This window comes from Gymnodraco acuticeps, unplaced genomic scaffold (genome assembly GCF_902827175.1).
Source record: "Gymnodraco acuticeps unplaced genomic scaffold, fGymAcu1.1, whole genome shotgun sequence".
NCBI classification, from domain to species: domain Eukaryota; kingdom Metazoa; phylum Chordata; class Actinopteri; order Perciformes; family Bathydraconidae; genus Gymnodraco; species Gymnodraco acuticeps.
Genome location: NW_022992193.1, coordinates 870,900 through 886,215, shown reverse-complemented (window position 1 = coordinate 886,215; position 15,316 = coordinate 870,900). Strand labels below are relative to the sequence as shown.

Sequence of the window (15,316 nt, the reverse complement as noted above, 5' to 3'; positions counted from 1 at the left end):
GGTACTTACATAAGAGATGAAGTGTGTGTGTGTGTGTGTGTGTGTGTGTGTGTGTGTGTGTGTGTGTGTGTGTGTGTGTGTGTGTGTGTGTGTGTGTGTGTGTGTGTGTGTGTGTGTGTGTGTGTGTGTGTGTGTGTGTGTGTGTGTGTGTGTGTGTGTGTGTGTGTGTGTGTGAAGCTACTTGCTCTGTAATACACGATTGCTAATGAGGTCTGCACAAACAATAGGCTACATCTTTAGCAGTGACCCATATGAGTAAGAGACATGCATTATTCATGTGGGTGGTAGTGTGTACAATTTGTGGAGATAAGAAGGAAAACAGGAAGAGAAAAAGGGCCTTCTTCATTATACTATTACTGATTGCAAGGGGAAAACAATTAAGCCAAATAAATGTACACAACACAACTCTTTCTAAAACACATTTTCATTATATGTAATTGGGTGTTGGTCAGGTGGTCTTCACAAGAAAGACGTGATATCTTCTGGTATCTTTTCATCTAAAAACACCTTAATGGAAAATTAGCATAATGCCTTGTTTTTCAAGATAAGGTTTTACCAGAAACGCTTACACCTCTTGTGTCCAGGAAGTAGGTATACATTCTGCTTTTAATATCTTGTAGTCTTCTCTCAAAAAGAGACATGTTATTCATTGGTATCTTTATGAAGTCCTTACTAGAAAGCCATATAACTTTATATTCATAATGTAATTGCTTTTATCCGACAAGCTATACTGACTGGCACTTATTTCCAGGAACTAGGTTGAAAAATCTGCTTTTAATTTTAGTGCACTCGAACATAACACTTCCTTAAAAATCCCCCACTAGTTCCTTCCGGGCATTTTAGAAATTGATTTTAAAGCGTATTATGCTCATATTTCACTTCCCTTTCTGCAGAAGAAGAAAGAGAATCACAGACTACAAGGGGGATCAGAGTCTGGTGGAAGCCTGCCTATCATCCACTGGGAATGTCACACACACGAATCGGTCCATCTTCTTTATCCCATCTCTTTCTGCAATTCATGACTTTAAATGAGTGAATCCAGACTCTTTCAGATACTGAACATGCTCTTCAAACTGATCCTGAAGCAGCTGTGCCCCTCCCCCTCCCCTCTTTGAACTCCTGGAACTCATTGTGAGTGAATTTGCAGCTGATTGCAGGGGAGGAAATCACTCAGTGACGCATGAGAACAGCCAGCTCTCATGCTTGAATTTTCATGAGGTGTATCACATCGGCAAAAGAAACATGACTGGTTCATGTGCACAATGCTTCCATTTTACAGCTGTAGCCAGAAATGCTAAGCACATGTCCAAACAATTCATAACATGCTTCCTACCTGTCCTTCACGTCTTCATTTGAGGGCCTTCCCTTCTCATCTTCTTTCAGGGGATTTATTGGTGGTAAATTGGTAGAAGAAAACGCCCAAATTGTAACCAGTTGCTTTTAAGAGTTTCTTTAAAAGACTGTATTCTTTCTCTGTTGTCTTTCCTAGAAAATTCCCAAAATGTTTAACCTTCCTAACGGAGTGAAATGACCCGGAAGTCCCTCAGTGGCAGCCATGATAAGAGCTGTTAGAATTCTCTAGATGATAGGAAAGGAGGTTTGAAACTTCCTTTATAACCTCCTTTAGCTTAGGAAACACTGGACCTTCCTTTACTAAAGGAAAGGAGAAAATGCTGCCCCACAATGCCTTGCGGCCGCCACGTTTACGTGACACAACATTCACGGAAACAACCGATCTTGACCGAGAAATTAGTATCATGAAAGTAATGGTGCTTATTAAGCATTTTACAACTTATGTGGTAACTTGCCAAAGTGCTTTGTTTTGAATGTAACTATAATAATACTATAATAATCTAAATGAGAAATATGAGCGTTTTTTTACTGAAATTATCAAATAAAGTCAACATTTCACAGTGTTTACTGAGCTGTGTGGGGGTTCTTAAACGTTACACATGTTTGAATGGTGATATACACAGTGATAGGTTAAGGACCTAAAAAAAACACGTTTATAATAAATACATTTGTATGTATTTTAAGATCTTGGCATACAATCATACGTATTGGGATCATGTGGATTAATACGTGTGGTCCGGAGGGAGACAAGCTTCATTTTCACTTTACTTTTTTATTTAAATTCCAACCTAATGAGGAATATATGTTTGACTGTTGTCCACGTTCATAAAGTATAAAAAAACACCATCAGAGCACGGTGCAAAGTATCTAGATGCGCTTACAGTAGTCCACCGTTATTATTAAAAATCCATGTAGCCTTCTCAAAGCACCGCAGTCTCTTTTCCTAAATCCTTTTGAATTCTCCTAAGCACTATTCCTTAACCTATTCCTGACGTATCACACAGAGGTCAAAGAATAGTGGATAGGAATAGTGGATAGGAAAAGACGATAGGAGCTGATTATTTGGACAATTTGACTGCAACCAGTGTGTGTAGTCCAAAGAGGTGTTTGTGTGTGAGTGGCCTCCCTGCAGGGCTTTATATAATCTCTGGACCAGTCCATAGTCAATTGCAGGGGAGAAACAACATCCCCCTCCCTAAAAGATGTGGTTTAGATTAAGTTTCTCCCAAGGACACCCCTCTGGCTTTTAGCAGATGGTTCCTTCCAATTAGCCAGGTGTGTTTCTCCAGCCAGGAGCTGCCATTTTTTAAAATGTATATTTAGCTTCAAGCCATGGATATATCTGATATACTAAAAACAGTGTATGTAGTGTGGTACACCCCAACAATGTACAATTATTTGTGTGTCTACTTTTATTTATTTAGCTCAACAATCAAATTATTGTTTGGAAGAGCTCAACAGATGATTTTATTTCTTAATATATAGATTACATATCTAAGAAATGGGTCTTTGATAAATGCTTTATAAACTCAACAGTTAGGTTACAGATGTCATTTTGAACTGTTAACAAAGTTATTTTTGTTAAAGGTGTTTATGTTGATAGAAAGTGTGACTTTATAGCTATATGTGTTTATATTGAATATGTTTGAGTATTTGAGTAACAGCTATACACATTGAGTGTAAATTATATATATGTGCAGATTTGACATTTGTTTATGACACTACACTATAGTATTCAGTGTTTACCTTGTGCAGGGTCGAGTGTTTAAAGGAGACATCTGTAAATAGGAGGGGATAAAAGTAGTTTTTTGAAGATGATATTGCACTTTAGTACCATAGATGCACTGAGGTATGAACTGTCACTCAAACAAAGAAATGTGATGTTTGTAAGAATGTGTGTATTTAGAGTTTGAATAAGAAGGAATCCACCTGAATCCTGTCTCCGTTATTGCTGTGCTTTCTTCTACAGATATCTCTACTGTTGCTTTTAAGACCCATAACATTAGCATTTGGTCAGCAACTGATTTTTCCAGGAACCTCCCAGTGACATGTGTAATCATTCTAAGTGTGTGTGTTTTCTCTCTCAGATTCAGAGGTGGTTTACAGGAACCGCGACGGCCACGTTATCAAGTTTAACTTCGCCTCCAACGAGACGGACTTCATCCTGGCCAACAGCACGTTTGTCAGTGCTTTTTTTTAACCCTTCTCCTTATTTTGTTCTTTTGAAATATGAATTACGACGGGACGTTTTAGCAGTTTTAGCTGATTCATGCCTATGGGTTGTATTACATAGGAGATCATTTACTCACTGCCATCTCAACTATAGGTCAACATGAAATAGAGCAGATGCATAAATCATTATAAAACACTTTATATGATTAAGTTAAACCTTGTCTGAAGCCTAGATACGTACAAGAAGCCACAGATTGACCCATTTATTTATGTAAAAACTGGGATATTCTGCACCTTTTTTGTGCTGGATTATCGGTATATTAGGCATAAAAGATTATGAAAATAAAGTACTTTCAGCTTTCAACACTTTTTAGTACGAGATTTTTTTTTAGTCAGTGCTCTTTCTAAAATACGGAAGAGGATTAGGGCCACATGATTTTTTTTTTGGGAGGATTTGAAAAAAAAACGTTTTTCTTTGTGCTGACTTTTTTTTCAGAACAAAACTAAAAGTTTTTTTTTCAAATCCTCCCAAAAAAATCATGTGGCCCTAATCCTCTTCCGTATTTTAGAAAGAGCACTGACTAAAAAAAAATCTCCATCAGAGACTCAACAGAGACAATCTGTGTAGGAATAAAGTACATTTGGGACTATAGGCCTCCTGTACATTGCTGCTACATGTAGCAAGTCCTCGCTAGTCTTTGAGGCGTGATTGGCTCCCCGGAGGCAGCAGGAAACATGTCAGAGCAGACTCTTGATATGACAGTATCCTGCAGGGAGTGTGTGTAGCATGTCGGCAAATCTGCTCCCCTCACCTCATCTCACCTCTACCATCATCATTTCATTTTATTTCAAACCTTTATACAGATAAATCCCATTGAGATCATTGATCTCTTTTTCAAGGGAGACCTGCTCAAGTAGTTCCACATGAAACAGGAAGAGAGAGATAATATTCTAGATTAGTGTTTATGCAATCAAATTACTGAATAGATAGTCTGATTATCTTCCTGCGAACCAAAATCCTGCTTTAAATGTGTAATTTAAAAGGGAATGTTTATTAAATGCAGAATACATTTAGCTGTTTGCATCGTTATAATCAGTGTTTTAGTGTTCTCCTTTTGGCCTCTAGGTACGTTTTTCTTTTTTTACTGAATTGTTGAACCTTGTGGTAAATGGTTGCATAAGCGGATTTAATAAGGATTTTGGGCGCTGTTGTTAGCTAGCAAATGCAATCAAAAAGCAAAGGTGGCCTCGATGTTTTAAGAGTTGACCCCTTAAACTGAAAACTGTCTGAAAATAGCAGAATTTTCAGGTGTATATCAGTATGTAGTGTCTCTACTTTAAAGAGTCCTCTCCTGCTCATGTTCAGGTGTATATCAGTATGTAGTGTCTCTACTTTAAAGAGTCCTCTACTGCTGATGTTCAGGTGTATATCAGTATGTAGTGTCTCTACTTTAAAGAGTCCTCTCCTGCTGATGTTCAGGTGTATATCAGTATGTAGTGTCTCTACTTTAAAGAGTCCTCTCCTGCTGATGTTCAGGTGTATCAGTATGTAGTGTCTCTACTTTAAAGAGTCCTCTCCTGCTGATGTTCAGGTGTATATCAGTATGTAGTGTCTCTACTTTAAAGAGTCCTCTCCTGCTGATGTTCAGGTGTATATCAGTATGTAGTGTCTCTACTTTAAAGAGTCCTCTCCTGCTGATGTTCAGGTGTATATCAGTATGTAGTGTCTCTACTTTAAAGAGTCCTCTCCTGCTGATGTTCAGGTGTATATCAGTATGTAGTGTCTGTACTTTAAAGAGTCCTCTCCTGCTGATGTTCAGGTGTATATCAGTATGTAGTGTCTGTACTTTAAAGAGTCCTCTCCTGCTGATGTTCAGGTGTATATCAGTATGTAGTGTCTCTACTTTAAAAGAGTCCTCTCCTGCTGATGTTCAGGTGTATATCAGTATGTAGTGTCTCTACTTTAAAGAGTCCTCTCCTGCTGATGTTCAGGTGTATATCAGTATGTAGTGTCTCTACTTTAAAGAGTCCTCTCCTGCTGATGTTTCAGGTGTATATCAGTATGTAGTGTCTCTACTTTAAAGAGTCCTCTCCTGCTGATGTTCAGGTGTATATCAGTATGTAGTGTCTCTACTTTAAAGAGTCCTCTCCTGCTGATGTTCAGGGTGTATATCAGTATGTAGTGTCTCTACTTTAAAGAGTCCTCTCCTGCTGATGTTCAGGTGTATATCAGATATGTAGTGTCTCTACTTTAAAGAGTCCTCTCCTGCTGATGTTCAGGTGTATATCAGTATGTAGTGTCTCTACTTTAAAGAGTCCTCTCCTGCTGATTTCAGGTGTATATCAGTATGTAGTGTCTCTACTTTAAAGAGTCCTCTCCTGCTGATGTTCAGGTGTATATCAGTTGTAGTGTCTCTACTTTAAAGAGTCCTCTCCTGCTGATGTTCAGGTGTATATCAGTATGTAGTGTCTCTACTTTAAAGAGTCCTCTCCTGCTGATGTTCAGGTGTATATCAGTATGTAGTGTCTCTACTTTAAGAGTCCTCTCCTGCTGATGTTCAGGTGTATATCAGTATGTAGTGTCTCTACTTTAAAGAGTCCTCTCCTGCTTGATGTTCAGGTGTATGTCAGTATGTAGTGTCTCTACTTTAAAGAGTCCTCTCTCCTGCTGATGTTCAGGTGTATATCAGTATGTAGTGTCTCTACTTTAAAGAGTCCTCTCCTGCTGATGTTCAGGTGTATATCAGTATGTAGTGTCTCTACTTTAAAGAGTCCTCTCCTGCTGATGTTCAGGTGTATATCAGTATGTAGTGTCTCTACTTTAAAGAGTCCTCTCCTGCTGATGTTCAGGTGTATATCAGTAATGTAGTGTCTCTACTGTAAAGAGTCCTCTCCTGCTGATGTTCAGGTGTATATCAGTATGTAGTGTCTCTACTTTAAAGAGTCCTCTCCTGCTGATGTTCAGGTGTATATCAGTATGTAGTGTCTCTACTTTAAAGAGTCCTCTCCTGCTGATGTTCAGGTGTATATCAGTATGTAGTGTCTCTACTTTAAAGAGTCCTCTCCTGCTGATGTTCAGGTGTATATCAGTATGTAGTGTCTCTACTTTAAAGAGTCCTCTCCTGCTGATGTTCAGGTGTATATCAGTATGTAGTGTCTCTACTTTAAAAGAGTCCTCTCCTGCTGATGTTCAGGTGTATATCAGTATGTAGTGTCTCTACTTTAAAGAGTCCTCTCCTGCTGATGTTCAGGTGTATATCAGTATGTAGTGTCTCTACTTTAAAGAGTCCTCTCCTGCTGATGTTCAGGTGTATATCAGTATGTAGTGTCTCTACTTTAAAGAGTCCTCTCCTGCTGATGTTCAGGTGTATATCAGTATGTAGTGTCTCTACTTTAAAGAGTCCTCTCCTGCTGATGTTCCAGGTGTATATCAGTATGTAGTGTCTCTACTTTAAAGAGTCCTCTCCTGCTGATGTTCAGGTGTATATCAGTATGTAGTGTCTCTACTTTAAAGAGTCCTCTCCTGCTGATGTTCAGGTGTATATCAGTATGTAGTGTCTCTACTTTAAAGAGTCCTCTCCTGCTGATGTTCAGGTGTATATCAGTATGTAGTGTCTCTACTTTAAAGAGTCCTCTCCTGCTGATATTCAGGTGTATATCAGAATGTAGTGTCTCTACTTTAAAGAGTCCTCTCCTGCTGATGTTCAGGTGTATATCAGTATGTAGTGTTCTACTTTAAAGAGTCCTCTCTGCTGATGTTCAGGTGTATATCAGTATGTAGTGTCTCTACTTTAAAGAGTCCTCTCCTGCTGATGTCCAGGGGTATCATCAGTTGTAGTGTCTCTACTTTAAAGAGTCCTATCCTGCTGATGTTCAGGTGTATATCAGTATGTAGTGTCTCTACTTTAAAGAGTCCTCTCCTGCTGATGTTCAGGTGTGTATCAGTATGTAGTGTCTCTACTTTAAAGAGTCCTCTCCTGCTGAGGTTCAGGTGTAATATCAGTATGGAGTGTCTCTACTTAAAGAGTCCTCTCCTGCAGATGTTCAGGTTGTATCATCAGTATGTAGTGTCTCTACTTTAAAGAGTCCTCTCCTGCTGATGTTCAGGTGTATATCAGTATGTAGTGTCTCTACTTTAAAGAGTCCTCTCCTGCTGATGTTCAGGTGTATATCAGTATGTAGTGTCTCTACTTTAAAGAGTCCTCTCCTTGCTGATGTTCAGGGTGTATATCAGTATGTTAGTGTCTCTACTTTAAAGAGTCCTCTCCTGCTGATGTTCAGGTGTATATCAGTATGTAGTGTCTCTACTTTAAAGAGTCCTCTCCTGCTGATGTTCAGGTGTATATCAGTATGTAGTGTCTCTACTTTAAAGAGTCCTCTCCTGCTGCATGTTCAGGTGTATATCAGTATGTAGTGTCTCTACTTTAAAGAGTCCTCTCCTGCTGATGTTCAGGTGTATATCAGTATGTAGTGTCTCTACTTTAAAGAGTCCTCTCCTGCTGATGTTCAGGTGTATATCAGTATGTAGTGTCTCTACTTTAAAGAGTCCTCTCTCTGCTGATGTTCAGGTGTATATCAGTATGTAGTGTCTCTACTTTAAAGAGTCCTCTCCTGCTGATGTTCAGGTGTATATCAGAATGTAGTGTCTCTACTTTAAAGAGTCCTCTCCTGCTGATGTTCAGGTGTATATCAGTATGTAGTGTCTCTACTTTAAAGAGTCCTCTCCTGCTGATGTTCAGGTGTATATCAGTATGTAGTGTCTCTACTTTAAAGAGTCCTCTCCTGCTGATGTTCAGGTGTATATCAGTATGTAGTGTCTCTACTTTAAAGAGTCCTCTTCTGCTGATGTTCAGGTGTATATCAGTATGTAGTGTCTCTACTTTAAAGAGTCCTCTCCTGCTGATGTTCAGGTGTATATCAGTATGTAGTGTCTCTACATGTCTCCATGCTTTAATGTTCAAAAAGCTCTTTATTTTTCTCATACTGCCTATGCTGCAGCACCTCTTTTCACCCTCTGTCTGCTCTGATTGATTAGCTGGCCTCAGAGATGTCCCGCCCCCTTAGCCTATCACGTGCAATATGTTGGAGCGCTAGCCAATAGAAGCGTGAGTGTTACAGAGTGATGTAGGAAATGCCTAAAAGCATAAAAAGGCCACTTTAAGGACTTTAAACACAAAAAATTCCAAAACACACACTCAGTATCTGACTCCAAGATACCAAATAACCATTTTTAAATTAGTTGTGGCTTCTAGGGTCAAACTGCAAAACATATTTTAAATGCCGTCCATAAAAAGTCTCCCATCCTCTCAGAAATGTCAGAACCTGCTGCGGCTCCCTTTTACTTGCTACATTAGTTTGTGCATGTGGTTTATTTGGTCATAGGTATGCGGATGAATGCTGGAAATAACAAGGATGTTGTTAGCTTACAGAAAAAAGCAATCTAGCCTGTCCAAATTAAATTATTTTCCATAGAGATGCTTTTATAATTCCTTAAGGTTGGCAAGTATGGCTTTTCAATTTTGTTTTCCACTTGCTTTTGTGTAACTATGTCAAAATATGTCCTTGAGGGTTAAGAAAGTGTAAAAAGAAAGTGTGTTTAGACTTTGAATGGTTAAGCTCACTATTTCTCTTTTCACTCAGACGGCCTTCAAGGCGGTGAAGTACTCGCTCTCTGCAGATCTGATGTACGCGCTCTTCGCTTACGATGTCAAACAGGTGGGATACAAAAGAAAAAGCACTGTTTTTAAATTAAAATCTTTAAATGAAGCATCACAAAAGCCTTGTTTTGTTTGTCCTCACTAGCTGTCAACATCACCAGCCGTCCTTTGTGCCTTTCGTTTCATTCCTGCCAGGATGTTATTTACATTTTTTATGTGCAAATGCTCTCCGTTATTTGCATGCAGAAACAAACCCACACCTGTTCCGTCTTTGTGTCTTCAAGTGTGTGATGTGCTGGTTCATAATTATGCTCATGTGTTCTTTGAAGAGCACTTTGATGTTCTGTTTTCTTAAAAAAAATTGTTGAATTGCCTTGAATTGAAAAGATTGGCTTTTTTGGATAGTTGAAAGTTGGAGGCCACATCCACTGCTGGTGAATTATTCACACATACACAAAACAATTCTGCACGATACAGGTGTGGATCTATTTGTTGTTTGGTTCTTTTATCCTTTGTGTGCTTTTGTTCATTTCCCCTTTTTCTAACAGCTCTTCATGGTCAAAACCTCTCATCCAGACAGAAGCATTGTGTTAAATAGAGCACATCTCTCCTGCAGTATATTACATAAAATGGATGCATTTTATATATACAAAAACACCTCTTCTGTACATTATTACCAACATTTATTCTACATTTTGTGGATATTTTGGCCCCAATAGTTCATTTAATATCAGTGCAGATCACATATGTCTGAATATGTGAGATATGTATATTATAGGTGGGGTATGTAATTTTGGAGAAACCAGCTCGAGTGCGCTAAATTTGAAAGTACGCAGCCGAAACAAATCTGCCCCTTCCTTCAGACTTCCTTACAGAGCCCCTCCTCCAACGCACACGAACGCGCACATGACCAATGAGGGCACGAGATAAGTGTGTGCACAGATGGAAGGCTGACAGGCAGGTAGGCCATCCAGTTATTTTAGCCGGGCCGGCTCAGATGATTGGTCGTGCTTTTTACAGCGCCACGGCTTCCACAGATGAAATATTTTAATGTATTTATTGTCAAAGCATTTAATGTATTCATTGCTATCGGGGTGTTAAGAGCATTCCATGGGATATAACAAAGTGTTTCTGAAGTGAATGACCCCACCTTTAAGACATGTTTCTATTTGATGTATAGGACTCAAACATGCTGTCTGGGAAGAGCTGGAGAAAGCTGATGCATAATATATATGAAACGTACTGTCAGAAAAAGTGGATCTATAGTCAATATATCAAGACCTCTTTTTCTTAACTTAATGGAAGTGTAACTGACATTTCTGAAGCAAAAATGGCTTTATTTGAGAAACCTGAAACGGCTTGAAAAAGGATGTATGAGTTATACCTTTTTACTCTAAAAATGACTGACAACGTTTTGTAGTGTAGCTCCATAAATGATGTTTTTGATGAGTTTTTGTCTAGTTATTTTCCTGCTTTTGTCAGTTTGGAGCTGCTCCAGTTCCCTTGTTTCCTAAAATGGATGTTGTGGAGGAAAGTCTTAAGAGAAACTGATAAATGATTGATGGACAGAGTTCGTCTTTTGTTATATTTATATAATAATATCCCCCTTTTACACTTCCTGTTGCCCTCCTGAAATGTAAATCCTTAACACATGTCTCTGTTAAACACACACAAGACTAAAAATACAATTTAACAGAGTAAAAGGAAATCAGAGTATAAGACTATATGTTTTAAATGATTATATGATCATTTGGCACGACAGATGTCTTGCCTTACTCCTATGTTGTGTTGACTTAACACATGACTGGAGTTGAACTCTCGTTTTCAGACATACAGATATTCCTACACGGCGTCTTACATCGTGTACAACATCTACACCAGGTGAGCAAATGGTTCTCTTTATTTCCATGCATGCACACAGTGGCATTCATAACACCTATTATGGTTTTGTAACCCTGTTTTTAATCGTTGTGTCTCACAGGGAGGTGTGGGAGCTGAATCCTCCGGAGGTGCACAACGCGGTGCTCCAACACGCATCCTGGGGAAAGCAAGGACGGCAGCTGGTAAGCTTTAAGTGATCGATTCTTTCTATTGCTTTCCATGTTTTCCTCTCCTTGCTGTGTTCTTTAATCTGAAACCATCCTGACTCTGGAGGGATTTGGTCTCTGTTTACAACCTCACTGTTTTTCCGTCTGCTCTCATCTGACGTAGTTCCAGCTGTGACCGTTTTTACATAACTCTCACACGCGAGTGGGCCGCAGACTTATTAGCTACGTAGAGACAGATGTTCTTGCATATTAACTCAGAGATGTTCCTGGAATAACACAATCAATTTATTCCATTATTGTTTATTAATAGCATTACTCCCTTTGACAAGCAGTTAGTGTGCAGCAGGTCAAATAAAACACACATGTTGGCATTAGATTTGTTGTTAATACTTATAATAAATTAATACAAATAAGAATTGTTGCATTCAATTGATCTTTCAAATAGAGCATTGGAGTTTTTCTGCTTAATATCCAGTTGTCTCGAACGTTGATTGACTGTTATCTTTTCTATTCATTCTTGTTTGAGTCTCAGTTCCTATGAATTTTCTTATTGTCTTTTTATAATTTGCTTGTTTATTTACGGTCATCGAGCATTTGAATACATTTTATTTGAGCTGCGCTTAAATTATTGTTCCCAATGTTTTGATAATGACAATCAGACTTCACTTTCACTATTATGCTTTTTAAGACAATTCATTATAATGTTATGGTTGTGCTGGTATTGATATGTTGTGTGTTTGATGGGAAATGGTTACATCTGGCATAAATCATCCCTATTTTTGAGAGTGCTTTCAATACATTGATATTGTTACATAAAGAAGAAGAATAATGATCATTAAAACTAACTTTTCCCAACTCCACATGTTTGCCGTGTGACTGATGGGTATTCAGAACAGAGCTGTGGAAAACAAATAACTAACAAAACAAGGAGAGATTAATTCAGGTGATCCTGCAGGGTGTGCCGGGCTGATCCTGTTTGTATTTGCAAATATGAAAACACCGATGGGAGAGAACGAGCAAACATACACGTGGAGATAAAGCAAGAAAAACAAATGTCATCAGAGAGGGAAAAGAGACAACAGAAAGTACCTGCCCTGAGTAATAGAATCAGCTTCATCATGCGTGACTGTTCAACAAAGACCTTCTTTATCTGTGCAGATCTTCATCTTTGAGAACAACATCTACTACCAGTCTGATGTGAGGAGTACCTCTCTGAGGATCACCTCCTCTGGGCAGGAGGGGGTGGTCTACAACGGGCTGGCCGACTGGCTCTACGAAGGTGTGTGTGTGTGTGTGTGTGTGTGTGTGTGTGTGTGTGTGTGTGTGTGTGTGTGGCCATCCTTGTGGGGACATACATCTGTTTACAAAGTCACGTGTGGGGACTCGCCTCCCTTATGGGGACATAATGGAGGTCCCCATAAGGGGAATCATTCATTTTAGGGTGAAGACTTGGGTAGGGTTAGGCATGTGTTGGTTATGGTTAAGGTTAGGATAAGTCTCCAGGAAATGCATGTAAGTCAATGTAATGTCCCCTGAAGTGATGTATACATGGTATGTGTGTGTGTGTGTGTGTGTGTGTGTGTGGTGTGGTGTGTGTGTGTGTGTGGGTGTGTGTGTGTGTGTGTGTGTGTGGCCATCCTTGTGGGGACATACATCTGTTTACAAAGTCACGTGTGGGGACTCGCCTCCCTTATGGGGACATAATGGAGGTCCCCATAAGGGGAATCATTCATTTTAGGGTGAAGACTTGGGTAGGGTTAGGCATGTGTTGGTTATGGTTAAGGTTAGGATAAGTCTCCAGGAAATGCATGTAAGTCAATGTAATGTCCCCTGAAGTGATGTATACATGGTATGTGTGTGTGTGTGTGTGTGTGTGTGTGTGTGTGTGTGTGTGTGTGTGTGTGTGTGTGTGTGTGTGTGTGTGTGTGGTGTGTGTGTGTGTGTGTGTGTGTGTGGGTGTGGGTGTGGGTGTGGGTGTGGGTGTGGGTGTGTGTGTGGGTGTGTGTGTGTGTGTGTGTGTTTTTAGGGAGTGTTTGGTAGTTTCACGAGATCATGCTTTGAGACAGACTCGATATGTAAAAAATGTAACAATCGAAGGCATAATGTGGCATTTTGGATGTTCCACCAGTTATATTCCTAAATAAATAAATGTTTGATTTACTGCTAATGTTAAAGCAACATTCAGTTTAACTGTGAAATACTGGCTGGCTGTTATTGTCACAGCAAACGTCTCAGTGTTATCGATAACAATGTAGCTGTCAGTGATTCAAATGAATTCATCTAAAAAATTGTACTCAAAATGTACTGATTTATTTCATGTCATGCTCCTTTGTTCGTACCATAGACTGTGTATGTATAAAGGTTTGTACTTCCCCACATGTTATTGTGCTTGGTAACATTTCAATACATTTGTTTGACGATTAGAATTATTTTTTACATACAAAACAATTATAGTATAGTATATGTTAAACCTTATAACATTTTAATATACTTATACTACTAGTAAAATATCCTGTAGTATGCAAGGTATTTAAAACTGGCTCCACGATGATGAACCATGACATTCAAACATTCTTGCCGTATTTCTTTGTGATAAGAAAAATGAGATTACAATATTATTCTATAAAAAGATAGCAATATAAGAAACCATTCTGCAAGCTTTACCTTTTGATAATTTGCCAATAATACACCTGTGACTTTTACTACTTTTACTACTTTTACATGTATGTTTTATGATATGTAATCTAATTCTGGTGTCTTCTGGCTCCAGCTTGGATGTTTGTTTTGTGACTTAGCGGTTGAGGATGAGTTTTCTTTGCCTCCTCACTTCAGCTGTTTGAAATGTTTCAAAGATTTGTTTTTGCTTTAAAATGAATCCATGAGAGCAAACTAGACAAACTCTGCAGAATGGCAATGAAAATCAACAACAAGCCTCGACGATCCTTTAAGCCGCAGTGCACACACATTCAGTAGTGAGGGGAGGGTCTGTATACACACACAGAGGGGGGACATTATAGTTTCTGTTTGGAGCTGATCTGAGAGCTGTGTTTCCTCATTTTTAATTACTTTAGAGTGTAAACACGGCTGACGATTGGACAGTGAAGGAAAGAGTCATATTTATTCCCCCCCCATATTATTGTTGTTACAATGTGCCCATTTTTACATTAATACATTTGTTATTGCACTGCTTTCTTGTGTTTATATACATATTATTATTTTATTTTTTATTGCAACGTTGACCTTATTTTTACCACTTATTTTTAGATAATATATATAATATTTTTTATTTTATTATTATTGCTCACTTTAACATATATTTATATATAAGTATTCATTAGATTTGAATCCAAAATGGACCAACTGTCATATAAAGTCAAGTAGTTATTAGGCAAGGCAAGGCAAGTTTATTTATATAGCACTTTTCAACACAAGGCTATTCAAAGTGCTTTAGTATTATTTCTTCTGAAACAGAACTACAGGTGCAGAAAAACAGCACCATTTAAATAATTTTAAAAATCATATTTTGTCTTTAGCACCTCTGGGCAATATTGAGTCAGAAAGGGAAGTAAAAAGGACACATTTTGAGAATAAATGTTGATAATTGTGTGTTTTTCTCCTCAGAGGAGATCCTACACTCTCACCTGGCCCACTGGTGGTCTCCTGATGGGGAGAGACTCGCTTTCCTCTCCATCAACGACACGCTGGTTCCCAACATGGTTCTGCCTCAGTTTACCGGCAGCACCTACCCTAAAGGACTACAATATCCATATCCTATGGTGAGCATGCATTGTGGGTAATAAAGTCAGTTCAACATATCATTAAATCACTTTTTTTACAACATATCTCTGTTCAACACCTGCAGGCGGGACAGAAAAACCCAGAGGTCAAACTGTTGGTGGTCAACTTGTACGGAGCGACACACACTCAAGAACTGCAGCCTCCTGATCAGCTCAAACTCAGGTACCTCACACACACACACACTCACACACACACACACACACACACACACACACACACACACACACACACACACACACACACACACACACACACAGCTGGGCACAAAGTCTGACTCCTCTCTTGGCC

At 38.9% G+C, this 15,316-nt stretch overlaps 1 protein-coding gene across 5 annotated transcripts in view; it reads left to right on the top strand.

Annotated features, from left to right (window-relative positions):
• Positions 1 to 15,316, top strand: part of LOC117539320 (inactive dipeptidyl peptidase 10-like) — a 58,896-nt gene that overhangs the window by 30,170 nt on the left and 13,410 nt on the right. For all 5 annotated transcript variants that reach the window (XM_034205450.1, XM_034205448.1, XM_034205449.1 and 2 more), the window contains exons 4-10: positions 3,441 to 3,535; positions 9,166 to 9,240; positions 11,011 to 11,063; positions 11,164 to 11,245; positions 12,389 to 12,509; positions 14,852 to 15,006; positions 15,093 to 15,190. In XM_034205450.1, coding sequence (XP_034061341.1) covers positions 3,441 to 3,535; positions 9,166 to 9,240; positions 11,011 to 11,063; positions 11,164 to 11,245; positions 12,389 to 12,509; positions 14,852 to 15,006; positions 15,093 to 15,190 — 679 coding nt within the window. The remainder of the gene's footprint in view (positions 1 to 3,440; positions 3,536 to 9,165; positions 9,241 to 11,010; positions 11,064 to 11,163; positions 11,246 to 12,388; positions 12,510 to 14,851; positions 15,007 to 15,092; positions 15,191 to 15,316) is intronic.